The 27,381-nt window shown below is 55.2% G+C and overlaps 1 protein-coding gene across 1 annotated transcript; it reads left to right on the top strand.

Moving 5' to 3' along the window:
* Positions 1-306: 306 nt before the first annotated feature.
* Wnt4 (Wnt family member 4) lies at positions 307-22,708 on the top strand. Its single transcript, XM_041652990.1, has 5 exons — positions 307-985; positions 12,553-12,788; positions 18,925-19,056; positions 19,144-19,286; positions 19,859-22,708. The coding sequence occupies exons 1-5, from the start codon at positions 909-911 to the stop codon at positions 20,324-20,326; spliced, it is 1,056 nt and encodes a 351-aa protein (XP_041508924.1). The 5' UTR covers positions 307-908; the 3' UTR covers positions 20,327-22,708.
* The last annotated feature ends 4,673 nt before the right edge of the window (positions 22,709-27,381 follow it).

Here is a 27,381-nt window from a genome sequence, read left to right as displayed (position 1 = left end):
CACTCAGAAAGGCGAGGGGTTCACTCAAGACCTTGCTGCCTTGAGCGCGCCAGAACCCAGGGCGATCCAGAAGCGAGGTTTCGGATTCCCGGAGTCTCAGGCCACTGTCCCAAGCTGCCCGAAGCAGGGAGGCCCCTGTCCAGCTCCGGGAAGGCTAGAGGGAGGTGAGCGCTAGGGAGGGGCCGGACCGCAGAACGCGGGGGCCTGAGGGCCGGGAGGGGTGCGCCGGGGACAGCCGGGCGGCACCGCAGCCTGGTGCGCCCAGAGCGCTAGCGCCTGGGTGCGCGCGAGTGGCAGCCGCGCTCGGGTGGCTCCGCCGGGGTCGACCGGGGATCCCGGCTCCCAGGCGCCGGCGGGGGGCCGCGGGGCGCGGCTAGGGCGGCGCTGCAGTGCCCGCAGCGGCGGGCTGGGGGAGCTGTGCCCGCCCGTCCCTAAGGCCCCGGGCGGGGACCCAGCAGCTGGGTCGCCGCGCCTCTAGCTCGGCCCAACTGGGCGGCGTGCGGCCAGGCGTGCCTGCAGCGGGCTGGGGCTCCGAGGGCGCCCGGGCGCTGGGCCGGGGAGGCCCCCCAGGAGAAGCCCAGTCCCGCGGGCTCAGGCCCGCCCCCGTTAGGGGGGGTGTCCCGCGCTGCTGGACCCGCCCAGGTAACCCCATCCTCGGCCCGCCCCCGGCCCGCCCCGCCGGCCGCCCGCCCGCCTCCGCCGCTGCCGCCGCATCCCGGCTCTGGGGCGGCGCTGACAGTCGGGTCCGCCGGGCAGCGGGCGCAGCAGCGGGCGGCGCGGCCGGCTGCTGGGAGGCTGAGCCCCGCCGCGCGCCCCGGCCCGGCGCCCCAGCCCGTCCGCGCGGCGCCCACCTGCCGCCCCGACGGGAACCTCACTGACGCTGCCCGGGGCCGGGCGCCCGAGACACCATGAGCCCCCGCTCGTGCCTGCGGTCGCTGCGACTCCTCGTCTTCGCCGTGTTCTCTGCCGCCGCGAGCAACTGGCTGTAAGTCCGGCCGGGGACCGGGCGGGTGGGGCGGACCCTGGGGCAGCGGGCACAGGGGGCTCCCGGCAGGTGTCTCGGCCGCGGGACCCAAGGCTCGCGCTCCCGCCGGTTTGTTCTGCTGGCCACCACCACTATCTGGGCTACCCTCTGGAGGTCCCGGGACCCCTGCTGCCCCGGGTCAGAATTCCTTCCTGACCCGGGGCAGCAAGGCTGGCAGCGTGTCTGCACCCGGAGGCGGCCCTGAGTGCTCGAGGGCGCAAGAGGTTGCGAGCGCGGGGCGGTGTCCCCGGACCGGTGTGGGACGCAATCCGGCACGCAGACAAGTCGCGAGGAAGCCCACTGCAGGGAAGGAGTCCCGGGCATAATAGCAGGTTAATACCAAGGAGTCTAGTCGCGAGCTCCCCGCGCTGAGCCGCGCCGCGCTGCGGATTGGGCTGGAGGCGTGCAGGGACCTGTTTCTGCTTGGGGGGCGGGAGCCAGGCGTAGAAGGCGAGGACCGGGCGCCGAGCCTCTGAGAGCCCGCAGGCTGGCTCTGACAGGACCTCACTGTTCCCTTAGGCAAGAAGAAACTTCTTCCAACCTTTAATAAAGAAGGCAACAGCCCCCATCCACCTCTAAGGGTCTTGCCTAAGAAGGAAGGGGGTGGTAACCGCTGGTGACCTGTGTGTTTTTCCTTTACTGGGTGCTCCGGAGGATCCCTGGGAAAGAAGAGGATAGCTAAAGAGATGAGCTAGTGATTAAGAGAATAAGGAACTAGACCTTAGGCTCCTTCATCCCTCCTCAGTGACACTTCCCCATGGCCCTGGCTTAACCCTGGCCCCAAGTTCTCCTGCTCAGAGCGCTGCCGCCTTCCACTGTGGGCAGCCAGTGGGGAGCCAAGCTCCAGTATTGATCTGAAAAGCATGAGGTGGGAAGGGGGGGATAGCCAACAGTGTAGCTGGGGTTTCCATGGAGACAGTGGGAAAGGAAAAATTCTCTCTGCATCAAGACCAAAGAACAAATATCTCCCATGAAATCGCCCTGAGTGTCCAATGGCTGTTGCTATGAGGTCATTGTGGCCAGCCAGGGCCCTGTAGACTGGAAAGGAGTGTGTTCGTTGGGGTCAGAGCCACCCAGAGCTTGGGAGACTGAGGTGATGTGGAATTCTCCCAGCTGTTCAGAGAGCTAGCGACTCCGAGGCCCAAAGTGGCTGCAGAGCCTTTGTTTTTCTTGGAGTCTTAATTTGATTAACACTTGAGGGGCAGTGGCAGAGTGGACAGAAACCAGGGCACAGCCACCACCCCCTCCACTTCTTACAGACTGTGCTCCACACACACCCCCCAAGTGGGGCCTGGGTTGCAGATCTGGATTGCAGGAAAGGAACTACTTTGGACTTGAAGAAGCTGCCTCTTAGAGATGGGTGGCTGTAAAACAGCGTGAACATCAGCGGGAAATAGAAGGGGGTCTGAGCTGCCCAGCACCAAGCACTACCAAACAAGCTGAAGAAGCAAGTGGGAACTGGAGTGTGTGAGCCAGGCCTGCAGCAAACACAGACAGCTGCCAGAGAAAGGCCGTCGGGAGCTCCTGGCTTTTTAGCTCCCTTTATAGGTGAGGAAACTGAGGCCCAGGGAAGGGAGCTACTTACCAGACTCGGAGCTGAAGACTGAACCCAGATGCTTTAGTTTCCCCAGACTATGATCACCTACTCCTTGCCTGAGGCTGTCCCGAAGTTGACCCAGGTAGAATTGCCACCCGCCTCCAGCCATGTCCACCACGCCCTGGTCCCAGCCGGGGAGGCAGCCTCAGCTTCAGGTCTTGCAAAGCATGGGGAATTCCAGAGCTCCGTTCTTGAGCCTTGAGCCTGCCTGCACTGTGGGGGGTGGGTGAAGAGGGGAGGCCTGGGGTTGGAGAGGTTGGCAAACCTGTTCTCTGTAACTGTGATGGCTCCAGTTGCCATGCAGCCTGGCTCTAGACAACCCAGTTCACTCCTGTTCCATCGGGGCTTCAAGCCAGGGGTCTTTTTACACAACTCGGAGAAGAAGAAGGGGCTTCCCAGGATCCTACCAAACTGGAGAGGACCCCAGGCACACGCCCCCAAAACTGGGATCAGTGCCTTGTATCTAAACACCTCCATCCTCAGCCAGAAACTGCACCAGCCTCTAGGGAAACAGGTGCCCCAGTCTAGCCTCCCAGCAGCTTGGGTCTGGGTCAAAGAACACAGGAGAAGCCACAGCTGGAATGGGCAGGACAGTGGGCATGCTCCAGTGCAGAGTGGAGCTGCAGCTGTGGCTATCACAGAGCCAGACTCGGCCTGGAGACTGGAGAATGACTTATTAACCTTCATCACCCACTGTGCCATCTGAATCCTCACTGCATTGAAACCCCATTTTACAGATGAGAAGACTGAGGGTCACAGAGGCCCCCCCAGAGCTACTTATCTAGTAAATGGCAGAGCTGTCCAGCCCAAGTCAGCCTCCAGAAGCAGCAGTTTGGGGTTAGCAGCTGTCCATTCAGGCATGGCGGTGACACTGTCTATTCAAGGGTGAACCAAGGGCCATTGAGATGGCTCAGTGGGTAAAGACACTTGCTGCCAAGCCTGCCAATCTGAGTTCCATCCCTATAATCCACATGGTAGGAGAGGATCAACTCCTATAAGTTGTCCTCTGACTTCCAAACACGTGCACATATGCACAAATAAATATAAATAGGAAAAGGGGATGAGTCAAGCTGCAGGCTTGGCCCCAAAAGAAATAGCTGGCAGCATGTGCTCCGGGGACTAGGCCTGGGTGTTCCCTCACCTAGAGGCAGGCTTCCATCCAGGGTGGGTTGATAGCTGATTGCAGAGTCCATGCTATCTGATGTCTCTGGGCATCAACCTTATGGAGAAGCCCTCTGCCTGCAGACACTAGAGCTGGAAAAGCTGCGAAGCCAGAGGCTGGGCAAGCCCAGAGGAGCTGGATGCTGTTTATGAGGCTGATGTCTGGTATCTAGAGTAGGTGGCAATGTGTGCAGCTCCCACCAATGAAGAAGGAATGGGGGGTACACAGTTCAAGGTAGAAGACTTGTACTTGACCCTCAAGGAACTGCCCTGCTACGTCTGAGTCATGCCCCAGTACCAAGGCTACACCAGGGGTTCCGGTCACAGCTCTACACTACATGTTGGGTGGCCTTGAGGGGGCTATTTCCTCCCTCTGGGCTTGTTCTGAACCCCAAGTGGAAGAACTAGGCAGAGTTGAAGACAGAAAGACTGAGGTACTAGTGTGTGTTCTCTGGGAAGAGCAAAGTGATGTGTTGAGCAGGGACGTTAGCAGAACCCCAGTGAGTAAAATAAGGACCCCCCACTGTAGTCCAAGTCAGGTCCACAGAGTGGCTCAGAGCCCAGGGTTTCTACCCCAGCTCTGCCACTACCCCGCTGAAGGGCCCTGGACTAGTGCCTTGCCCCTCATCTGTAAAGTAGTGTCCATGGGTGCATATGGCTCTCAGTGGAGTTCAGGAGGAGTAAGCCCATGCGTGCGACATGCAAGGCACAAAGCCAGGCATGCTGATAGAAATGGGGGCCCTGGCAGCTGCCAGAGGCAGGGTACTGCTGTCACTGAGCCTCAGAACTGTGTCTTTGTCTATAGGATGATGCAAAGACTGGGTACTTACGGCGCTCCCAAGCTCCATCTGTCCCGAACAGTGTTGTCTGGGTCCTAGAACGTTAGATGGGAGCCAGGCTGCCCCCTGCCTGCTCATCGGTAGCCTCCCAGAGCCAGGAGATCTAGCCCGGCTTGTGGGCATCCTGCTGGCCAGAGGGGTGTTACCGGAAACACACTCCAGTGCCACCGGGGGGAATAGAAGGGAGGCGTCAAGTACCTTACCAGCTCCAAGTCCTCACAGGTGCGCCTCCCCGAGCCAAGCTCCAAGCTCACACATGCCTGTTTGCCCAGCAGGGATGTATGACTTCCCAGGCTACAGGCGAAGTGAGGTGTGACTCGCCAGTCCAGGCATGGGTAGAGCCCCCAGGAATGTCTCATTGGCCCCCTCCTTCCCCCCTGAAATAGTAAAAGCCCATGTCCTTGGAACCTCTCCCATGACTGTGAGTCACAGTCACTAACACACACTAAGACTTTACAGTTTATATACTCAGACCCTCCCCGCCATGGTATTGTGGATATTTTTTTTTTGATAGGTCTGTCCTTGACCCCCTGGGGCCTTTAGCAGTATATGAAGCCTCTGTCCTAGAAATCGGTAACAACACTTCACCCTGTGCCAGCTGGTGACCAGTATCTACAGACATCATCAAATGAGTCCCACAAGTGGGGTAGGGCTCCCCCCTGCACAACCTGGTGAACGGATGTTCCAGGCACCTTACACACACTATCCTAACTTCTTCCCTCCCCTCCCAGAGCAGAGGTGTGTGGGTGGGCTCCAGCTCCCCCTTAGAGATCTGGAGGAAGTAGGGCCTGAACCAAGACCACATATTCTGATATATATATATATGTTCTGATATATGTAACTGCAACCCCTATCTACTCCACGTGGCATGATTATATGTCTTCTGATGCTTGCGAGGTCAAGGCAATGGCACACAGACCTCTGAGTGTCCCCCTAGTGCCTGGCACATACCTGCCAGGCTATGAGTGCTCAGTCATCAGTGGATCAGTAAAGGGAGGGCTCAGTTGCACTTTCCTCGGACTCAGGTGATGCTGAAAGGCCCGCAGTGGGGCAGATCTGCAGGCTGTGCTCTTCCTAGGGCTAGAGCGAAGCCTCCCGGGCCAGCCTGCCAGCCTCGATCTTTCCCACCCCTCCACACAGGGGGAGGCAGGACCAGGCTCTGCCTGAGGGGTTTGCTCAGGCGGCAGCCGGGACCCAGCTGTCTGCTACGGTTTGACTTTTCTTCCCTCCACCCTGGATTAGCCATTGAGCAACTCAGCAAGCATCTGACAAGACAGTGCTCCCCAAACCTGTTGAAACTCGCCCAACTAGGGCCCTGTGGGTGCACTCGCTCGCTCAGGGAAGCTGAGCCTTTGCACCAAGCCTCTGCCTCCCCATTCCTTCCTGGGGGAGGAAGGGCTCTGGGCTGAGCCAACCAGGCACAGATTGATCAGGGAGCTGCTGGCAAGGGTGACAGCACCCTTCTCTGGCCCCACCGGTCACCCCTCTGCTCCCATCTAGCCTGCAAGAGGTGCTCCTGGTTTGCTCTGCGAGCAGCTGGGAGGCGGAGCTGAGCCAGGACCCACAGTTGCTTCCCAGATTTCCACAAGAGCTGCCAGGTTTTATCTCTGAGTTCGGAGCTACATCTTCGGTGGTGATTCAGCCAGCCCGAGGGGAAGCTCACTCCCTGCTGTGACCCCACCAGTCCCCCTTCTCCCGTAGCCCCTCTCTGCCTCCCCCATTTTCTGGCAAACTGGAAGTTGAGCTATGTTTTAAAGGTTCCCCTCCAAGTCAGAACCCCTACAGCTCCTGGAAGGGACTTGGTCCTCACAGAGAGTAGGAGAGAGGGGGAGGGAAGGGGGAAAGACACATCCTGCCCTTGTCATAGGGAGGTTTCTCCCACCCCAGTAACTCATGGGGAACCATGCAGGGACCTGCTCTCTGCAGGGGATTGCTGATGCCCAGAGGAGCCTCTGACCTGCGGGGACTCTATTCCACCCCCCATACCCCTCACCCCTACCCCTCCACCCCCCCCCCATCCTCCCCCAGCAGTCCTACAATCCTCGGATGAGTTCCCAGGAGTTTCTTTCCCAAAGCAGGAGATAGCAGAGCACTCCCTCCTGAGTCATGGGTGCCTCACTGCCCTGGCAACCCCGGCTTTAAGGAGGAATCATAGACATCACTGTTGGGGAAGACCTCAGGGACCCTGAGCTACCATAAAAGGGAGCGATGGGCTCGCCCCTTAAAAACATGTCGGGCACCTATTGTCATCAGTACTGTCTATGCTAAACTCAGAGCCTACAGTATTTTCATAGGAAAGCTGGAACTCCAGCCAAAGCTTGTCCCATAGCTGATGAAGGAGAACTGGGGCAGGGGAGGAAGATTGGGTTGGAGGACCCTGGCTGCGGCCGGGCTGTGCTGAAATTCTCCTTGGGGATTTACTCATCTCTCCTCACTCCCCATCTTCAGGATCCCCCAGCCATCTGGGAACCATATTTCAATGTTGTCAGTGGCCAGGGGACCATGGGGAGCTCTAGGGATATAGGGAGAAGAATTGCGGGGAGGGGAGTCTCTGCTGCCAAATTAGAGGTAAGGTAGGGTCATGGGGCACATTAAACATAACATCCACTCACTCCAGGAAGACACCTGACTCAGGGAGAGAAGAAAAAAAACACATTTACATCCTTGTAGAGTAGGGGGCCATCCAGGTTCACATCTTAGTGGCTCCCTGTTGGCCCCCAAGTCAGCTCCTTGCTCCTCTGGAAGATGAAGTATGGCAATTGGGAGCGGAAACCAATCTCCTCAGTTAGAAGGACGGACTTGGGGCCCTCCGGAGCAAAATGCTCACTCAAGAGATAGAAGTGGCAGGATCAGGAGCTCAGGGCCAGCCTGGGCTACACGGCACTGTCTTTAAAGGGGGAGGGGGTATAGCACAGTGGTAGAATGCTTGCCTAGCATGCTGAGTCTTCTGAGGGTCGTGGGTAAGAGGAGTTAGGGATCCTAGAAATCAGGAAGTGTGGACCCCAGAGAAGGTCAGCATTTCTCTCCAACTTAGAAAACAAACACGGGGCCTACTCCAGTTGGCCTTGGCATTCAGAGTCCTGTCAGGTGGGAGGGAGGCAAGACAGAACACCAGGAGTGTCTCCGGTGCTGGCCAGTCCACACTGACTGCCCTCCAGGATTCAGCCAGTGGTGGTACCTCCATCTGGTGACTTCAGTAGCTACAGAGACCACAGATAACACTGTGTAACCATAGGGACAGCCACTACCTCGGCATCCTTCACTCCTAACAATACTCCAAGTCTCCTGCGGTAGGTACAGGTCTCTGGAAGGAGCCGTCCAGGGAAGAATCAGACCACCTTGCTTAGGTCAGTGTCTGATGACACTGGGTGGTCCTACCCTTGGAGCCCCAGGCCATCTTTGGAGCCCAAGCAGCCAGCTCCCAGGCTTGGGGACCAGAATAGCTCGTTTCAAGTCCTGAGCCCCAGTGACCAGCTTGAGTCCAAGCCTTGAAGCCTTAGTGCCTTCTGGAGAGCAGGGGTCAGGGGCAGGGATGCTCTGCTCTGTAGTGGCATGGTTATGCAGAAGCATGGACCTAAGTGATGACACAGGTGACAGATGTCCCTCCCCAGACAGTCTCCTCGCTCCCTTGGCACACGTGAGTTTACACTGGACAAGAGAGTCCCCAGCTCTTAATCTCCCTGTGGAGACATTTCCTCCACACCACACTTCACCCCTGGTCCTGGGAGTGCCCCACAGATGAGCTGGAAGCACTGGGGACCTGTTCTCTGTCTCTGCAAATGCACTTGGAGATTCCAAAATCTACTGTTCGAATCGTACCAAAGTGATCCGTCATTCATTCCCCTGTGGGCGCATGCCCGAAATGAGGCCAGAGCCTGGCTTCATGAGAGTGGAGAAGGCCCCAACAAAGACAGCCCAGCACAGAGTACCACAGGCCCAGCTGGATGCAGCAGAGGGTGCAGTGTGAGGAGGGTGGGAAGGGCCACAGAGGAGGTTAGAAGCTTCCCGGTACTTCCGCCTGGGGTGTGTTTAGTTCATTTCTATCTTCTACGGTAAGAACAACTGATCTCCCCATTTTACAGAGGAGCACATTGAGGCCAAGGCTCCTGGATGTTCACTAACTTGCCTTGAGTGACACAGAGATACGAGTCTGACCTGAATTGTTTACCCAGCCCCCAAACACACTGCTTGCCCAGAGAAGAGACAGGGGTCTTGGGACAGGGTCACAGTGGTGGTCAGTACCGCAGGCACTCAAACTGGTTAAAGAAGCAGTGGGTGGTTTGAGTGGTTGGTTGTGTAGCAAGGGTCCTGGGGGCTGCACACTCCTTCCATTCCCTAAAAGCACGGCCCCAGATGGAGGCTGTGGCCCCTGCTTCCACCTAGCTATATCCACTAGCTGAGAGTCGCTCCTGCTTATACACTGTTCTCTTCGGGTACCCCCTCCTGCCAACTTGGCTTCCTTCCTCTCTGGTATGGAGGGCACAACTACTCCTGAGGAGGCTCTAAATGTGGCCTGGGCAGACAGGGAGGCCAAAGGGAGGGGGCAGAGAGGCCTGGGCTGGTGTCCCAGCCCCCACCTGGACACCGTAGGGCCCGGACCAGTGCCACTGACCTGCTTGGCTCCCCACCATGGTCGCTCCTTCCCGGCCCCTCTCCTCTAGAGTCCAGGGAGTGCCCCCGGGGAAGAGCCACAGAGGTGTGGATTAGCCTCTCTGATTTTGTATATTTTGTTTAAAAAGGCAAGCAAACCTGGAAAAGCTTGGGACAAGCCCAGCTAATTTTAGTTTCTAATGAAAACAGCAGGTGGCCGAGAGGATCTGATCTCCCTGGCAGGGCCAGGGCCCTCCGGCCTCCTCCTCGCAGGCTGCAGGCACGGAGGGGAGGGCCTCCTGGGAGGAGCCTGCAAGACCTACAGGCCCCATTCGAGAAACTGGGCACAAACTGGCCAGCGGCTGCAGCCTGCACCCTGGACTGGTGGGGTAACCTGATCGATGGCACGGCCGTGGCTGGAGTCCTGGGTGGCCAGGGCAGCAGGTGGCAAATTGCTAAACCTGTGCTCGGCAACAGCAGGAAGAAGCCTAAACAGGGGCAGCGTAACAGGCCGGGAAAAGCAGGGATGATCAGCCTTAGACAGCCGGCCCAGGGGCAGCCGACAGCCATCAGGCCCTGGCTCTGCCTCTCCCAGAAATGCTTGTGCAGTCGATATTTGAGCCCGACCCAGCTCCCGGGTCAGTGAATGGCACACGTGTCTCTGGGGGAAAGGTTGAGCCACTGTAGGGCACTAGGCAGGACCACAAGGCTGCCCCCATCTTCCTCTCTTCACCCCTGTTCTTCCTTCCCTTATATACTCTGCCACGGGGGTAGGAGGGCATCAGGACAAAGTCCCCTAGCCAAGCTGCAAACATTACTGAATACCTTCTGTGTGCCGTGCCCAAAGAGCTGCAGCCTGAGGAGTCAGCTCTCCTGCCGTCCAGTGGGGCAAATCCACAGCCAGAGACAGGGGAGAGCTGAGAGCCCAGAGCTGTTTGCTGCTAGACACTCCACCTCAGTTTGCTTGGTTCATCTGTGAAGTGAGGTCAGGTACCGGCCAGGCTCCAGGACAAGCGAGCAGAATGAGGACAGACCAAGGCTACCGAGGACTGGGGTGCCAACCCTCTTTGGCCTATGCCAGCTCGGGCACTTGCCAAACAAACCCCTGGGGTCTCAGAAAGCAGGAGCAGAGATGGCAAGGCCTCCCAAACATGGGAGGGGCAGCTGTTGTGTCAAGTAAAGGCAGGACTGGGAGGTGGGCACTGGTGCCGCTGGAGGCAGTTTCTCATCATCTTCCTGGACGCTGTCCCAGTGACTCACAGCTATGGCAGCCGGGCAGTGTCCCTGCCACTGTCATTTCGGCCTGTCTCCCTATTACATTCAGAGCCCAAGGGAGGAATGCTCAGTTCCTCGAGTCCATCGCTCCCGTTCGGTGGCATGGGACCAGCAGGCCCTCTTCTGCCAACAGAAGGAGAACTCAAACTCTGATAGTGGGAAGGCTCACACAGATTTCCAGCTAGCTCGCTGTGCCCATAGCCAGACCTCCCTGCCTATTCCTTGTGGCTGGAGACATCAGCCCCTGAATGCCTCCCTTCACCAGCGATGAGGCAGGGCCCAATCCAGCCAGACCTGACCTGCTTAGCTAAAGCGAGGGAGAAAAGAGGTCTAGATAAGGTTAGATAAGATATGTGCCCCCAAAAAGATATGTGCCCCCAAATCTTGGAGGGAATGGGGTCTCCACCCTTCTCTGAGAGTCCTAGCTTGAATGAGGACAGGAAAATATCCAGTGGTAGGTTCAACTTCTTGACCCTTCAAGGAAAGACACAGTGGCCTCCCGAACAGTCCTGGCCCACCGCCAGTAGCTGAGCTCTTGGCGCCCCCTGCAGGCCAAGAGTGACTTAAGGGTGTGGTTCCGTAGGAGACCCCCCCCCTTCACATGGCAACGGAAGCAAGGAACACCCAGGCGGGGCTGAAGCCAGGTTTGCCACTTCCAGATGTTCCCTTCTCCTGACCCTTACTCCTTTTCTTTCCTTTCTCCCACCCTCTCTTCTTTCCAAGAGACTCAGGTTCCTGCACGATTGGCCAGAGGGCTGCTAGTCCGTGCACACCCAGGACCTAGGGAGATAGCTCAGTCAGCAAAGAGCAGGCTGAGCGAGCATGAGAACCTGAGTTTGAGTTCCAGAACACATGTGTAAAAAGCCAGGCCTGTTAGAGACGCTGTGACAGCTGAAAGGGGCCCTGGGAGACCAGGAGTGAATGCCAAGGGAGGGTGGTCAGTTTGGCTTTGAGACTGCCCATCTCCTTTGGCCCACTCCTGAGATGCACCCAGCTGAGCGAGGTGCATTAGCAGACCTTGCCTGGAATAGAAGCCATGACTCCAGTATGGATAAGGAAAGTTAGACTCAACCATACAGCCATAGCGGGTCGGGGGCGAGGGGTCCTCTGGGAGCCCAGAGCGCGGTGCAGACAGAGACGTCCTGGGCTGGGTCTTCTGGGACTCCAGCAAAACTCGGATGCTACTAGGGACAGAGAGGCCCAGATTACACCTCCCCCAGCAGGCTTTGTTTGAGCGAACCTCATTCCCAGCAGCTGCTGCCCAAGCTCTCAGTCTCTAAAGTCACACAGAACCAAGCTCTACCCCTCAGCAGCTGTGGACCTTGGACACAAGGCAACAACTTCCCTTTGCCTCAACTTTCTTCACTTTTAAATGGGGGCTCAGGCTGGGGATGTGACTCAATTGGTGGAGGATCTGCCTGGCATGCATAAAAGGCTCCAGCAGCATGCCAGCCAGGTGTGATGCTGCATGCCTGTAATGGGAGAGGTGGGCGCAGGAGGATCAGGTGTTCCAGGTTCTCCTTGGCTATGTAAAAAAAAGCTGGAAAAGTTGAAAGGGTGGCTAGCTCCTTAGGAACACCCAAAGCCAACTTCTAACCTTACAGGGATGTGCATACAAGTGTGCACATGCACAACACAAATATACACACACTTAAACACACATACACTCATATACACACTCACACACACACACAATCAACCAATGTTTTACAAAATGAAGACTCTGACTCGCCGAGAGGACTAAATGAAATAATGTAAAGTGCTTTGCCCAGGTCTAACTAGGTTCCATAAAACTTAACTCTCATCCTGACGGTATAACCTCCCCATATAAGACTTTCTGTGTGCTTTCCTATTCGGTTGCTCCCTCATTCAGTAAACAGGACAAGTTCCTGCTTTTTGCTTCAAGCCCCACGTCAGGCTTCACATACTGACCACTTTTCCGAGAGCTGGGGGAGGCAGGCTGGTCCCCAGACCAGGAGATGAGGCGGCCCCCAAGAGCCCTGAGTACAGAGAGAGAAGAGCGGACATCAGGATAGCTGTGCATCACATCCAACCCCTGCCCCCAGGTACCTGGCCAAGCTGTCATCGGTGGGAAGCATCTCCGAAGAGGAGACGTGCGAGAAGCTCAAAGGTCTGATCCAAAGGCAGGTGCAGATGTGCAAGCGGAACCTAGAGGTGATGGACTCAGTGCGCCGTGGCGCCCAGCTGGCCATCGAGGAGTGCCAATACCAATTCCGGAATCGGCGCTGGAACTGCTCCACGCTGGACTCCCTGCCTGTCTTCGGGAAGGTGGTGACGCAAGGTGAGGAGGGCATTCTGGGGGCCTAGGTGGTCTGGGGAATGACACTTCTAGGGCCAGGCACATCTAAAGGGTTCAGGGGCAGAAGCAGCCCAGGGCCTGAGCAAGGAAATAAAGAATGCAACTGAGGGCACTAGATAGGGGATGACCCAGGGGAGGCGAGGCAGTGTTCTGTGGTCCACAAAGCACTCGAAAGTGCAGTTGGTCCAGTAAGCTGGCCCTTATTTCCAGAGGGAGAAACTGAGGCTCAGCAAAGGGACGGGACTGACCTGCCCAGGCTCTTCAAAGGACAGGAACAGAATCAGACTTCACTTTTGCGTCTAGCCTCGGGTCCTGGAACCCATCTGTGAGCTTCCGCGTGTGACAGGCTCCTGTCCTAGGGCTCACAGTCCAGCAGGGACCAGATTGTCCGCAGCTGCACAACAGAGGCAGCTCCCACACCTGCAGCACTGACCATGGGCCAGGCACTGTTTTAAGGACTGTAGGACACACTATATCTAACTCATTTGCCTCTGAGTCGGGTGTCCGTGTAGCAAGTACAGAACTGGAGGCACAAGGCAGTTAAGTGATTTGCCCGGGGTCACAGAAGCAGAGAATGGCAGGGTCTGAATGTGTGCCCAGGCGGGCTCTGCACCGTCACAGCCAATAAACACAACAATGGGAAAGGAAACTGGAGGTCTCCCCTGGCCAATACTGGGTGCTCGGAAAGGTTTTCCCAAGATCAGGGACCAGCTGAGACGGGTAACATGAGAGGGCATTAGGCTAAATGCAGGTGAGCGAGGGCCCAGCAGAGAGGTTCTGTGGAACTGGAGGGTTCCTTGAGGCACTGAGGTCAAACCCCTGTCCTCAGTGGGAATGCTCAAAGCCAGCTGCCTCTCCACCTCCTGAGCGCAGAGCTGACAACGCTGACAGCAAGTCAACGGGGCTCTTTGAGTCGCTCGAGCTGCAGGAAGAGGCTGCCTGGGCCAACCTTTGTCTTGGCACCTGTGGGCCTGGCCAGTCCCGGCTGCTAGGCTCGTGGCAAAGCATTTGGATGCTGTTGGAAACCAACTGTGATTGAAATTTGGAAGCCATTCTCCTGAGAGCTGGCAGGGGCTGGCAGGCATGAGCACACTTGGCATTGCTGAACTGTGCTGTTCTGAGAAAGAGACAGATGCCCAATGAGCAGTCCAGTGGTGAAGCCTCACGGCGGGGATGGCACTGCTGCCCAGGGCCCAGAGCTGCACTAGGGAGGCCCCAGAGCCAGCTTTCCTATAGTGCTGCTCTCCGGAAACCCCTCTCACACTGTGGATGTATCCTCTAGAGCAGCAGTCCTCATCCTTCCCAACGCTGCGACCCTTTAACACAGTTCCTCGTGTTGTAGTGACCCCACCCATAAAATGATTTCATTGCTACTTCATAACTATAATTTTGCTACTGTTATGAATTGTAATGTAAATATCTGATATGCAAGATATTTGATAGGTGACCCCAAAAGGGTCACAACCCATAGGGTGAGAACTACTGCTCTAGAGAGACTGACAGATAAATCAGTGTGCTTCTTATGATGGAGTCACATATGCTGTGTCCCCCCCAAAATGCTCAACCATTTCTCTACCAGCTAAGCAGCCCCCACCTAGCCCCGCCTTCCTTCTGCCCCAGTCTGTCCCTCTGGGATTTATGCCTCTCTAGTGTTGTTTCTTTGAAGATGTTGTTAGGTAACACAGGCAGGCTAGCCTTGAACTTGCTAGGTAGCCCAGGCTGGCCTTGAACTTGAACTTCTGCCACTGCCTCCCAAGGGCTGGGATGACTTACAGGCCTAAACCAGGCTCTATATTTTTTTTCTTTTTTTTTTTCTTTTTTTGGTTTTTCGAGACAGGGTTTCTCTGTGGTTTTGGAGCCTGTCCTGGAACTAGCTCTTGTAGACCAGGCTGGTCTCGAACTCACAGAGATCCACCTGCCTCTGCCTCCCGAGTGCTGGGATTAAAGGCGTGCGCCACCACTGCCCGGCCCAGGCTCTATATTTTTTAAAGGGGGTATATTTTGCATTTTTTTGTTTTGATATGATTCCATGTTGCAGGATGCAATTCCTAGATATTCATTATTAGAGTCACTGGATCCTTTAATATAGCTGATTCTCTACTATGTATCTAGATATCCTTTTTTATGGAAATCAAGTGTGCTCACCCTGCGTCTTTATACCTTCACACTGAAGCCTAACAACTCCCTGCCCACGCCCCCTTCATCATCACTGCATCCCCAAGCAACAGGGTTGGCTCAAGTGCCTGCCTCCTAGCATACCCCGAAACCTGGCATGGAGGACAGTCAGTAGTGTCAGCTAGTGATGGGCAGCTCATCAAGACAAGGAAAGGGAGGACATGATCGGTGAGTGCCAGCCTGAAGCTAGGAGGGGACCTCAGGACCCTGTGGAATAGTCTGCCTTTCCCGTCTGGGGGCAGGAGCCAAGGAAGGGACTAGCCCTATCAGCAAGTTATGGGGACACAAGAACCCTGCCAGGCCAAATGGAAGCTGTTCTGGAGCTCTAAAGTCCAAGTGGCCTGGACAAGCATCCTGTCCCCTTGGGGCTAAATCAAGGCATCCTAAGACCAGGCCAATCACAACAGGCAGGCACCAGCCATGTCTGGGGGATAAGTCTGAGCTCATCGCACACACCCACCTTCCTCCACTTTGTATCTGGTTTTCTTCGCTAGTGAAACTCTTGGAACGCACTTACCTGGTCAGTCTCCGCGGAGCCGGGGGAAAGGGACTCACTGCTGGGAACACAGGACTGGCTTTAGAGGCCCATGAATTGAAGGACAGCAGAGACAGGCAAACTTAGGGCAGGTGACTTCATTCCTCCGGGTCCTTACCTGTCTCATGCTTAACTCTCAGGGCTGTTGTTGACATTCAGTGGCTTATGCAGTAACTATACAGTCCCTGACCTGCGAGCCTCACAGGGACCTCAGTCACTTCAGCAGTGACAACCAGTCTGGAAGGCCTCTTGCCCCAGTCTCAGGAGGGGAACTCAGCAGGTGTCCACATTCATGAGTTACCTGGTTAGGGAAGTGACCTCAGGAATATAAGGGGACAGAAAAGATCCCCCTTTGGGTCCAGACGGTGGCCAGTGAAGAAAGGAGTGTTGTGTGTTGGCCTATCCTGTGCTATCCAGCCCAGATCATCCTCACACAGCTCTGAGTTTATGTCATTCCCAAGTCACAGCTGAGAAGTCTGAGGGAGCCAAGGGTGGTGATGACCCAGATCCAAGTCCTGCCAGCTATGAGAACTTGGGCAAGGTCCGTGCCCTCTCTATAACTCAATGTCCTTCCTAGAAAGTGGGGACAAACCGAGGGCCCACCTGCTGAGATATCTGGAGTGTACATAGGGCAACGATGGAGCTGTGCCCATTCCCTGGCCTCCATCGGGACATCTACCTCGTGCCCAAAGGTCACCACACCCAGGGCCTCCCCGCCAACCCAGCTCAACCTCAGCCAGTTCTTCCTCAGTTCCAGCTCCTTTCTGCTGGATTGGCTTCCCTCCCACCATCTGGAGAGATGTCACTGTGACGTGCTCTCGGGCCTTGAGTCAGGCAGGCTCCTCTCCAGCTCCCATTCTGCCATTGCTGCTGCAGAACCCTGACAAGCCTTATGTTTCCAAGGGATCAATCTAAGATTGCTGAGTCCTGGTCAGTACCCGGAAAGTCCCCTTTATACAGGGGTCCTCAGAAATAATGGCTATTGGACCTATATGATTGCTTTAAACCACCAACCCCAGGCAGCATTTGCCCCTCAGAGAAGATAGCATTGAGGCCAGATCCGTGGAGCCAAAACTTGGGGTAGTCTGGGAAGAAAAGAAGCAGAAGGAAGTCGTGGGTGTGGGAAGGGCAGACGGCAGGGTAGAGAGGGAAGAAGACAGCAGGGTGGGCACTATAGAGTTATGCTCTCCTCTGGCCCAGGACGGGAGCAGGCAAAGATGTCTCCCTCCTGCAGCTACAGCATGATCAGGGTGAAGTATCCACCACCTCCCCAGGACACCCCACCACAACACTCCCAGACCCACCTCAATGCACTTTTGAGGAAATTGGGCCCTGCAATGTCTTCCTCCAGAAACAGAGGCTCCAGCCTGGGTACCTGGAAAGCTATACACACTACTAGAGTCAAATGGCTGGAACCCAGGGTCAGTAAGAAAAGGATGAGTTCTGGCTACTCCACATCCTAGCTGGGTAACACTGGTGGCTCAGTGCCTCGCTTCTCTGTGTAAGGTGAGGACGCGTATCCATTCCTATCGAATTGGGGGGGAAACACCTCAACTAATGAGCTGAGTGCTCAGACGAGGCCTGCACACAGTAGGCTGTCTGTGAGCTAGAGCTTTGGTTATTATGGTCTCGGAGAGCCTCTTCCTCAGTCACTCGGAAAATGAAGACATTATGGTGACCTCAGTCCAAGAAGACAGATGTTTAGAGACCGAGGCAGTGGTCTCCTGAGCAACCCCACAGGGAGATTAGTAACCCCAAGACCACTGGCACTAGGGGGCAGAGGTGAGTGGGAGCCAGAAATGGGCAAGGACTTCCCAAGCAGCTAAAGGAGCATAGGACCTCCAAGGGCAGAGAGTTAAAGCCACCCACCAGTCCCATCAGCCTTACCTCCTGGGACTTCCCTTCCCCCTTGGTCTTTGGGGCAAAGATTTGTGCTGGTTCAGGCCTGGAAATACCAGAAATACCAGAAACTGAAGTTGTCTCTCTTTGGGCGGCCACAGCATAAAACCAACCAACATGAGCCTGCTATTAACCTCAATTAGCTTGGAGAAGGTTCCATCCCAGACTGTCGAGGCTCCATTGCTCCAGCCAAGCCCCTCTGTGCAGGCCCAAAATGGCCAAGCAGAGAGTGGGCAGTGGAAAGGAATGGTGGGTGGTACTCCCTGTTTCAGGACTGCACGGAGAACAGGGTGTCCCGAGTGTTGGGGGCTGAGCTGCCTCCTACTCCAGAGCCCAGGCTGGGCTGCCTCTGTCCACAGACGAGCACAGTGGAGGGGACTGTTCTCATCTGACCATGGTGACTGCTCCCCAGGGCAGCTGGGAGCACAAGCCTGGGTGTCGCAGAGGTAATTGCCAACCAAGGGGCCAAAGCCTGCCCCACCACTCTTGTGGACACAGACCCTACATCAAGAGACAGAAGGACAGTCACAGCACACAGAGGCCTTCACAGGGTCTCGGACAGGAGTAAGACCCACTGTCTGGTCACACACCCAGCCAGCATGCGCGCTCTGCTCACACACTGCCCCAGCTCACCCTGAGAAAGAGACTCTACAGAAGCTACACCCCCAGGCACAGTTCCTAGGAGGATAAAAACATCCATTCAGGCAAGGGAGGAGGGCCGGCACCAAAATAGAATTGCTGAGCAGCTGTGGGCAGGAGATACAACCACTGCAGAGGCCGGCAGACCTGTGTTGCAGAGGCTTGCTCCCATCACCTCCTGGCTGTGGGACGGGGACGAGAAACTTCCCCTCCAGGAACCTGCTGGCTAGTCTCTAGACACTGGGGACAGATCAAGCTGGCAGGGGCAGAGGACTTGTGTACAACCCACTGTAACCCCCACTCCCAGTCAGCAAGAGGGGCTGAGTGCTAGGAGCTGCCAATACCATAGTTTGTTCTTCAAGTCTCAAAGAAGCAGGAGACATTGTGAGCTGCAGGCCCCACCTCAGAGAAAGAGCTCAGTCAGGGTCACAAGTGGGGAAACTTAAAGCCTGGTGAATAATTCAACCACCGCAGTGTGGCTGTGCCCCTTCACGGAACTGTAGTCATCACTTCCCCAGACTGTCACAGAATTACACGACTATCGTTTGCCTTCTGGAGGAGCTTGTGAGAACAGATGAACGATCGGGCCCTGAAGCCAGGCTGTCTGCTGGTTCTGCCACGTGCTGTGTGACAAGCTGGCAAGCCTCTGTAAAATGAGGATGACCATAGCTCCTGCCTCACTGGTCCTCACGTGTGAAGGGGGTTCAGTGACAAGAACCTACTGTGTGCTTGGCATGTAGGCTTTCCACCTGCCTTGCCCCTCCTTGGCATCCAGCATTCGGCAGCCGTCTTATACCTCTTTCTTTATGCAAAGAAAGTGCAGATGTGGTGCCCTAGGGCCTAGCCTTTCTCTCCCTCTGCCTTGCACAGGGACTCGGGAGGCGGCCTTTGTGTACGCCATCTCTTCAGCAGGTGTGGCCTTTGCGGTAACAAGGGCGTGCAGCAGTGGAGAGCTGGAAAAGTGCGGCTGTGACCGGACAGTGCATGGGGTCAGTCCACAGGGTAAGCACAGATGTTCCAAGGGGAGAGCAGGGGCCTAAGCCCAGGCCCAAACTCACCCCAGCACTCTCTATGCCCTCCGTACACCAGGCTTCCAGTGGTCAGGATGCTCGGACAACATCGCCTATGGCGTAGCCTTCTCACAGTCCTTTGTGGACGTACGGGAGAGAAGCAAGGGGGCCTCTTCCAGCAGGGCGCTCATGAACCTTCACAACAACGAGGCCGGCAGGAAGGTAGAGTGGCACCCATCCCATTGGCACTGGGGTAGGACTGCATAGGCAGAGTCCCTAAAATAGCCCTACAGCTACTCTGGGAAGGCTCACGTCACCAGGCACCTCTGTAGGCCAAGGGCTGGGAGTGGGGGGAGTAGGTGTCATACAGCAGTGTAAGTGGCCTTGTTCATACCTATCTGAATGGACCCAGTCCTGCCTCAGGACTGAACCCTCTCGTCCACCCACACATCTGACACCATCTTACTTCCCAAAGGCTCTGGAGACCTAGCACAGCACTGTGCTCCCATCATGTCACCTGTCACTCAAATGCTTCCGAGAACACTGCCCTTCACTGTGACTCCAGCAACTCCAGGTGCCTCAAGTACAGGGACACCTTGGTCTGTCCTCAGCACTGCTTGCCAGCTCAGTGCAGCACCCAGCTAGTGTTTATACAAAGGAGGCACGACAGTGAACCCCTCGATTCTGCATCAGCCTTGGGGTCCTGTTATGCAGTATGTCCGTGTATTGGTCCCCAGAGGTCCCTCCCCTACCCCTACTGTCCCTGACCATCCCTCTTGCCTCCTCCCTGACAGGCCATCTTGACACACATGCGGGTGGAGTGCAAGTGCCACGGGGTGTCGGGCTCCTGTGAGGTAAAGACGTGCTGGCGAGCTGTGCCGCCCTTCCGCCAGGTGGGCCACGCACTAAAGGAGAAGTTTGATGGTGCCACAGAGGTGGAGCCACGTCGTGTGGGCTCCTCCCGGGCACTGGTGCCACGAAATGCACAGTTCAAGCCACATACGGATGAGGACCTGGTGTACCTGGAGCCCAGTCCAGACTTCTGTGAGCAGGACATACGCAGTGGTGTGCTGGGCACGAGAGGCCGCACATGCAACAAGACATCCAAGGCCATTGATGGCTGCGAGCTGCTGTGTTGCGGCCGTGGCTTCCATACAGCACAGGTGGAGTTGGCCGAGCGCTGCGGCTGCAGGTTCCACTGGTGCTGCTTCGTCAAGTGCCGACAGTGCCAGCGGCTCGTGGAGATGCACACATGCCGGTGATGTGCCCAGCAGTGCCCAGCACCACCTGCGTGGCCCGGGGAAGGCCAATAATTTAAACAGTCTCCCACCACCTACCCCAAGAGATACTGGTTGTATTTTTATTTTTTTTGTTTGGTTTGGTTTTCGGGTCCTCAAGTTATTTATTGCCAAAAATAGGCAGGCAACCCCAAGGGCACCACCAAGGGGCTCCCCAAGCCTGAGCCTTTACACGTGGCTGCCACTGACCAAAGGGACTTTGTTTATGCCTCGGGCTGTCCACAATGACCACTGCTGACTACTCAGCTGTTGTGTCTATTTTTCTACATGTAGACTAAAAAGTGGGTAACAAGGAGTGACTGTGGACCCACCATCCAGGGAAACAGGTGGCCCTATGGCAGGGACAGCAGGTTCCATCTTGGTGGAATTTCTATCACCGGCAATAAAGGAACTTGCACCTCTGCACCCCACACATACATGGGGACCACTGGTAATCTGAGCCTGGAAAGGGAATGGACAGGTACCAGGTCCAAGGCTAAGGGCTCCTCTCAGCCCTCCCATGAGCAGCTAGATTCCAGGTAGGCACACACGTGAAGTGGGAAAAGAAGCCCACCTGAGGCCCTCCTCCTCAGTCTCCTCCTTGGAAAGGGAAACTGCTCCTCCTAGGCCCTCCTAGGCAGGATAGGGCTGTCATCCTGGATCAGATCCTAGCTTGGGCCTAGCAAGTCACATCCCCATGTGAGTCACCCTCACAGTGCTATCCTCTGTGATGCTGAGAATGGAAATGTCACACAGAGACAGGGAAGGGCTGTGCAGAGATCCCACCCTGCGGTATCTCACTCACTTAACAAAATTTATTGAGCAAACACTATGCACCAGGCCCTGTCCTGGGATATCTATCTCCCTTGGTGACCACAGCTATCCTGGGAACAAATACAGAGGCACACACCCTCTTTGCAGCAGGTAGTCATGCCTGTCAGCCTCAGCCTCACAAGACCTTAGCAGAGGCAGAGCTAGTCCTTAGCCCCTGTATCCAAAGACAGAGATATGACAGGTCTCCTTGCGCCTGAGCAATGGGTACAGGGAGGCAGTAGGAGCCAGAGACCACAGGCTAGGCTGGAACCCATATGGTTGCAGAGGGCTAAGTGGCTGAGGCAAGAAGGGGAACAGTTAAAGGCTGATTAATGAGTTCTCAGAATCTAAGGCACCCCCACATCTAAGACCTAAGGTCTCAGAGGCCTTGAATAAGGACAAAAGATTCCCAAGGGACATCAATAGCTGGTGCCTGGCCCAATGCACTAGTCAAACTGTTAAGAACCTACCAAGTGTTTAGTACACAGGACACACACAGACCCAACTGCTTCTCAGTTGGGTGACCAATACTCAGAGGAACTTCCCAGCATGGTCTCCAAGCTGCTCCCATGTCCAGGACTCCAGGTTTGATGTCTTCAGCTCTGAGATCCCCTTGGGGACTCTGAAATCCCAAGCCCTTTGCTATTGGGTGGTATGAATGCAAAATCCAGGCTTCCGAATATGGGCTCGGGCCTGCACAAACTCTCCTCTGGCCCTGTGGTTTGTGCCTCCTAGCGCTGGCTCCCTCACGAAGAGGGTCAACACCCTTGGCCCCCATCCAAGGTCTCTGCTCACTGTCCATCTGAAGAGGCAGCCAAAACCAAGTGAGATGCTGGAACCACATTCAAATGCAGGGATAATCTTGGGCAGGCTGTCTCTGATGTGGACGAAAGCTGAGCTGACCAAGGGTCCCCACAGCTGCCCAGCTGGGCCCACTGATCCTCTGGTAGACTTAGTTCAGAACCAGGGAAGATATGGCCCCCTCCAAGGCCCGCCCCAGACAAAGAAAGGAGGGGAGCTGTCCCTTCAGAGAATGCTGAGCCAGGAACTCCATCCAGGGGCAGTTGGGTCCAGACTGCTTACTCGTTTGATGGACACTATCCCAAGAAGGAGGGTATCTAGCTCCCCTAAGATGATCCTCCCAGGGTTCTGCAGGCTGTTACCAGGTGAATCAGACCACAGGCTCGAACCACTGCCAAGGCCAAAGGATTCCACAGCCACAGAAAAAGAGCTTCGTTGGACTTGTCCAGCTCCAAACTGTCTCAAATACAAAGAGCTGGCAGAGGGCTGACATAGCTCAACACACTTGGGCCACAAAGGACCCAGGAAACTGGCCAGAAGGTCCGCATCCTACCTGAACCACTCTCCACTGTTCTTGTCACAAGGCAAAAGTGGTATTCCTCCAAGGCCAGGGCTGGGTAAACCAGCTCTGGATGCTGCTACCCGACTCTGCTGCCCCACCCCCATCCTCCAGTTTTTATATGAGGCTCCTTGGCATTGTGACATCCCCATGGCGTAGTCTGAGATGCACGATAAAATGGTTATTTCTTTATCTGGCAATTGTAGCTGTGACTTTTTTTTAATAGAATAGGGAGAAGAGAGAGACTTTGAGAAGGACATGGATAAAGCAGTACTGTTGCTAAGTAAGTATTTATAAAGTGAATTCTAGGTATGGGAACATCCCACCCTTGCCTTTTTGCTTTGGAAGAAGTGGTCTGAGGCCTACACCAGGAGCCATCTATATGCTATCTGAAACCAGTCATCAACGGCAGACACACATACAATCCTCAGCTGAGGAACCCCCCAGGTCTGGTAAATTTCTCACCTTTCACAGCCTGTCCCCACTCACATGAAACGAAGGTGAAGAAGCCTGGGAACAGTTAGGCTGTGTGTCTGCCTTTCTAAATACCTGTTGACAGTAGAGGCTGAAGGAGTGTGCTTTCTGGGTGGCAGGGACAACATGCATTTGTGACCAACAGGCAAGATGACGTCAGGGACAGGGAGAAAAGGACAAATCAGATTCTAAGGCAAGTAGGACTGGAGATGTGAGGAAGTAGGATGCGAGTCACTTCCTAGAACTCACTGTGTGTGGCCAGATCCTTAGCCGATTCACTGTCCTCTTTGGGGTTCATTTCCTCGTCTGTAATAGGACCTTCCCACAATACACACTTCATATGGGTTATGTAACAGAACTTAAAGTTAAATGAAGGGCAACTCCTAAGGAGTGTGCCCATTATCTATTTCTCAGGAAGATAGGCAGTTAAGGTAGACAGATGAAGAAGGCTGAGGCAGGGGTGTGGAACAGGTGAGGGGCTGAGGCAGCATTCTAGCCTCGGCATCCTTCCAAGGCTCAGAAACATGCCCGTCTCCCAGAGTTGAGACATTCGGGGAGCAGAGAAGCCCAGACACCTGGGCAGCAGCTAGCAAGCTGAGAGCACTGAGCAGCTTAGGGACTGCTAGGAGTCACCCCACTCCACAGTGGTCAAGAAGCAGGGCCAAAGAGTGTGGTGAGAAGTGGAAGTGGGAGCATCAGCACTGCAGAGTGAACGAACAAGTGATGGGCCCTGAAGGGTGGACAGCTCTCGGCCCTGGGCTGGGTTGCATCCTAGGAACTCGGGCTCAATGGTCTCTGGGGAGAGCATGAAAACGCCTTGAGAATAAGTCCTCCCCAGAAGTATGGAGACACCAGAGGCAGGTCTGGTCAATTCTGTCATGCAAGGCTGAGGAGAAGGGACTTGTGAAAGCAGAAGGGAAGAGAGGGAAATGGATGGCTGAGGGTACTAAGTTGGGCTAGAAACTGGGTGAGGAAATGGCGGGTGTGTGTGTGTGTGTGTGTATACACAAGGGAGGAAGAAAAGCATGAGATGGTACTGAGACCCTATGGGTGGTGGCTGAGCTAAAGCCCAGCAGGTTCTTAGGTCAGAGCAGAAAGCACTGAGCTTCAGCATTGATCATGGTGGGGTGGAGGTGTCTAAGAACGCAGGAGAGAAGGGTGAGGACTGTGGCCTGGCCTTGTCCAGGCGATGATTTCATAGACAACCCCCATTTCTTCTTGAGTCGATACTGATGACCCCCTACCCATATCTCAAGGGTCTAGGCCAAGCAGGCGTTGACAGGGGAGGAGAGAAGGGGCCCTTCTGAGCCAGACCCCCAAGGTTGGCACAGTGCCTGCTTAGGGAGGAGGGGACTAAAGGCCCGGCCCTTGTCAGCATCCCGGCCAGCACTTCGGAGGCAATTAGCAGCCCAGCTGAGCTAATCCCCCGCCTGGCAGGGCCAACACAAACAGGCCCAGGCCGGGTGCATACTCGCCTCCCTGTTTGCTGAGGGGCCCGGTGGTCCGCCAAGAACAACATCAGTAACCCAGGGCCTTCTCTAGGTTAAAAGCAGGACCCGGCCTTGCTGAAGGGTTGACAGTGCCCAACAGAGCATGCTCTGGCCAGATGCCCTAGCTGCCCCAGAAAGACAGCCACTGTTCCCAAGTTTTGGGCCAGCAGGGAAGAGGAAGCTAGACATAGGGAGCCATGCATTCTGATTCAGTACACTCCTCCACCCATGCCACCTGTGAGGGAGAAGGCCTGTGCCATCTTGGCCAACCCAACAACCGAGGCCAACAGGAGCAGGACACTTTGGTCTGGCCCAAGGATGCAGGCTCCTGAAGAACTTGGGAGCCAAATGGCAAGTCAGACCAGGCCCTTGCCTTCAAAAAGTCATCACCAGTCTAGTGAAGGAACAGACTGGATCCCAAAGCACAGCCAAAACCTCATGACCTGGTAAGCTTAAAGGTGACTTCCCAAGACAAAGGGAAGGGCATGCTGGTACATGAGAAAAAACAAGCGGAGACCCAAAACCTGGCAAATGGAGATGGTGCCAAGGAGGACAGCCACAAACTGGCCTAGACCAGGGGTGGGGGTAAGGTAAGGGGTATTCTGTCAGTTTAGACAGCTCAGACAAGGTCCTCTCAGAACCCACTTGTTGATTCCACACAAGTTCCATCTTCATCAGTTCTACTAAGCCTGGGATGTCTTCTTGACGCCAAACCCTCTACTTTCAATTTGGTTCCTTACCCTCTCATCCCTCACCCACTGAGTCTTCATAGGGCTCCTGTGAGAGACAGAGGCTACAGATAAACTCTGGAGGACAAGAGCTCCTTGGAGCTTCCACCTGGGATAATAACAGCCATGCCTGAATGGTTCAGGTCCCCTGGGGTCACTGAGTGAATCACCAAGTACTCAACACTGCCATCTTCAGAGCACCTCATCTACTGTGGATCAGGCCCATTTGAAAACCACCTACCTGCATCTGTCACAGACACAGGCTGATCATAAGGATTTCCTGTCAGACAGGCCAGCTCGGAGGCATGTATGATTTATGTGCATGTTAAAGCTGAGGAATGAGGCACCAGAAAGGAAGACACTTGCTTAAGGATAGCTTTGGCTTTCTGGTCAGATGCCAATGTGTCAGCAGGGGCCCTGCCCAGTCCCAGCAGTCTCTCCAGTAACAGCCAATGCCCTACACTTGTTTCTGTCACTTCCTAGCCAGAGGGCCACAAAGCCTGGAGTCCACCTCCTCCCCATAACACAGCAGTGTCTATGGCTATGTGGAACTTGATTGTCTCCACGAGGGAACCTGCAAACAGCTTTCTCCTCAAGGCAGAGAGGGAAGAAGCTGGAGCAGCCCACCACAGCCCTCCATAGTCCCCGCCCAGATGACAAGGCAGACTCTAAGGCCTGCTCCAACCCTGCCAGGTGGACTCCCAGGTTCGTGCCGGCAGGATGCAGGCACTGACACCCACCATGCCATCCTCTTGGGCTACACAACACCTGGATCCAAAACAGTAGTGCTCAACCTGTGGGTCACAATCCCTCTCATGGGGGTCACCTGAAACCATTGAAAAGTGCACACAATTACATTACAATTCACAATAGTAGCAAAATTACAGTTATGAAGTAGCAACAAAAATATGGCTGAGGGTCACTACAATATGAGAAACTGTATTAAAGGATCACAGCATTAGGAAGGTTGAGAACCGCTGCTCTACAACATTGAACATAGAATAAGGTCTAAGAGATGAGTCCTTTCCCCGATAGTTCATGCGAAGAAGGAGGTCACTTCCACAACAGATCTTTCACTGGGAAACTGAAAAACTATGTAAGCACATATAAACAAGCAGATCCCTCAACAGGACTGGCTTCAGCTAGCACCTAACCAGAGTTGTGGAGACAGGCTGTCTGTCCGACAGCTCCTCAGCCAGCAGCCTGCAGAACCTGAAGCAATTCAGTAACCTCTGGCTCCCTCCTGAAAACGGGAAGACCACAGAGGCAGGGCCAGAACTGGGTCTTCCAAAGTTTGTATCTATATGCCCACTCTCCACTTTTCTAATATGGGAAGACCAAGTCAGGCTACAGTAGAGTCTTCACACAGATTGGGAAGGGCCCTAAAGGGTCCAGATGACAGTCATCAGCCAGTAAGTATCCTGACCCTTTCCTCAGGAGTCAGAAGTGTGTGGTAGGACAGGAGGGGTGGCACTGTAAGGCCTGTTTCCATAGGCTCAGCAGACACTAGGACCCACTGGGTCTTCCTTCTCTGAACCCCCTCATCCCTCCTCCTATCTTCCAGCACCTCTTGCAACATGTACTCCTTCCCACATCCCTTTCTTGGACAGAGGTAGAGCCACCTGTGATGCTTCAAGAATGGCTGATGGTTATCACAGTGGGGCAGGGCGGGTAGCTACCCGGATCACTGTGGAGCTGCAGTAGGTCTAGAGAAGTGATGCAATGAAGTTGACTGATCAAGAAGAGGCTGAGCATAGAAGTTCAGTCATTCAAATCAGAAAGGGAAAGAAGAGGGAACCTGACTCACCCTTCATCAAAAACAAACAAAAACTACAGGCTCAGAGTAGTAGGAGAAGCCTAGGAGCCTCTGCTGCAGAGATGTGGGTGTGCACCCCTTCTAGCCTATCCCCACCCTGGCCAAGTGACCTCAGACAGGTTAGCTCCTGTTGAGTCTCAGTCTTCCCACTGGGAGAATTTAAAGGCAGAGGTCGGTATCCAGTAAGTAGTTCTCTTTTTCCCGAGCCATGCATTCTTCCCTCCACCCAGGCCAGTGGGCATAGCCAGACAATGATGGCACTTCACACACAGTTCCTAATAGTCTCCGAGAATCTGAGATATACTCAATATACCCCAGTTTAAGTAGCGTTCCAGCATAAGGAGAAGGATGAGAAGAAA

This window comes from Microtus oregoni, unplaced genomic scaffold (genome assembly GCF_018167655.1).
Source record: "Microtus oregoni isolate MIOR12 unplaced genomic scaffold, Mior012 000005F_ref0000423, whole genome shotgun sequence".
NCBI lineage: Eukaryota > Metazoa > Chordata > Mammalia > Rodentia > Cricetidae > Microtus > Microtus oregoni.
Note: the sequence above shows the minus strand (reverse complement) of the source record. Positions and strands in the feature narration are given on the sequence as shown.

Bases quoted from the DNA above. Each gene is read 5' to 3' on its own strand.
- Wnt4 (XM_041652990.1), top strand. From the start codon at position 909: ATGAGCCCCCGCTCGTGCCTGCGGTCGCTGCGACTCCTCGTCTTCGCC. The intron at 12,789-18,924 runs GTGAGGAGGGCA...TGCCTTGCACAG, and splicing joins CGGGAAGGTGGTGACGCAAG to GGACTCGGGAGGCGGCCTTT. The intron at 19,287-19,858 runs GTAGAGTGGCAC...CCTCCCTGACAG, and splicing joins ACAACGAGGCCGGCAGGAAG to GCCATCTTGACACACATGCG.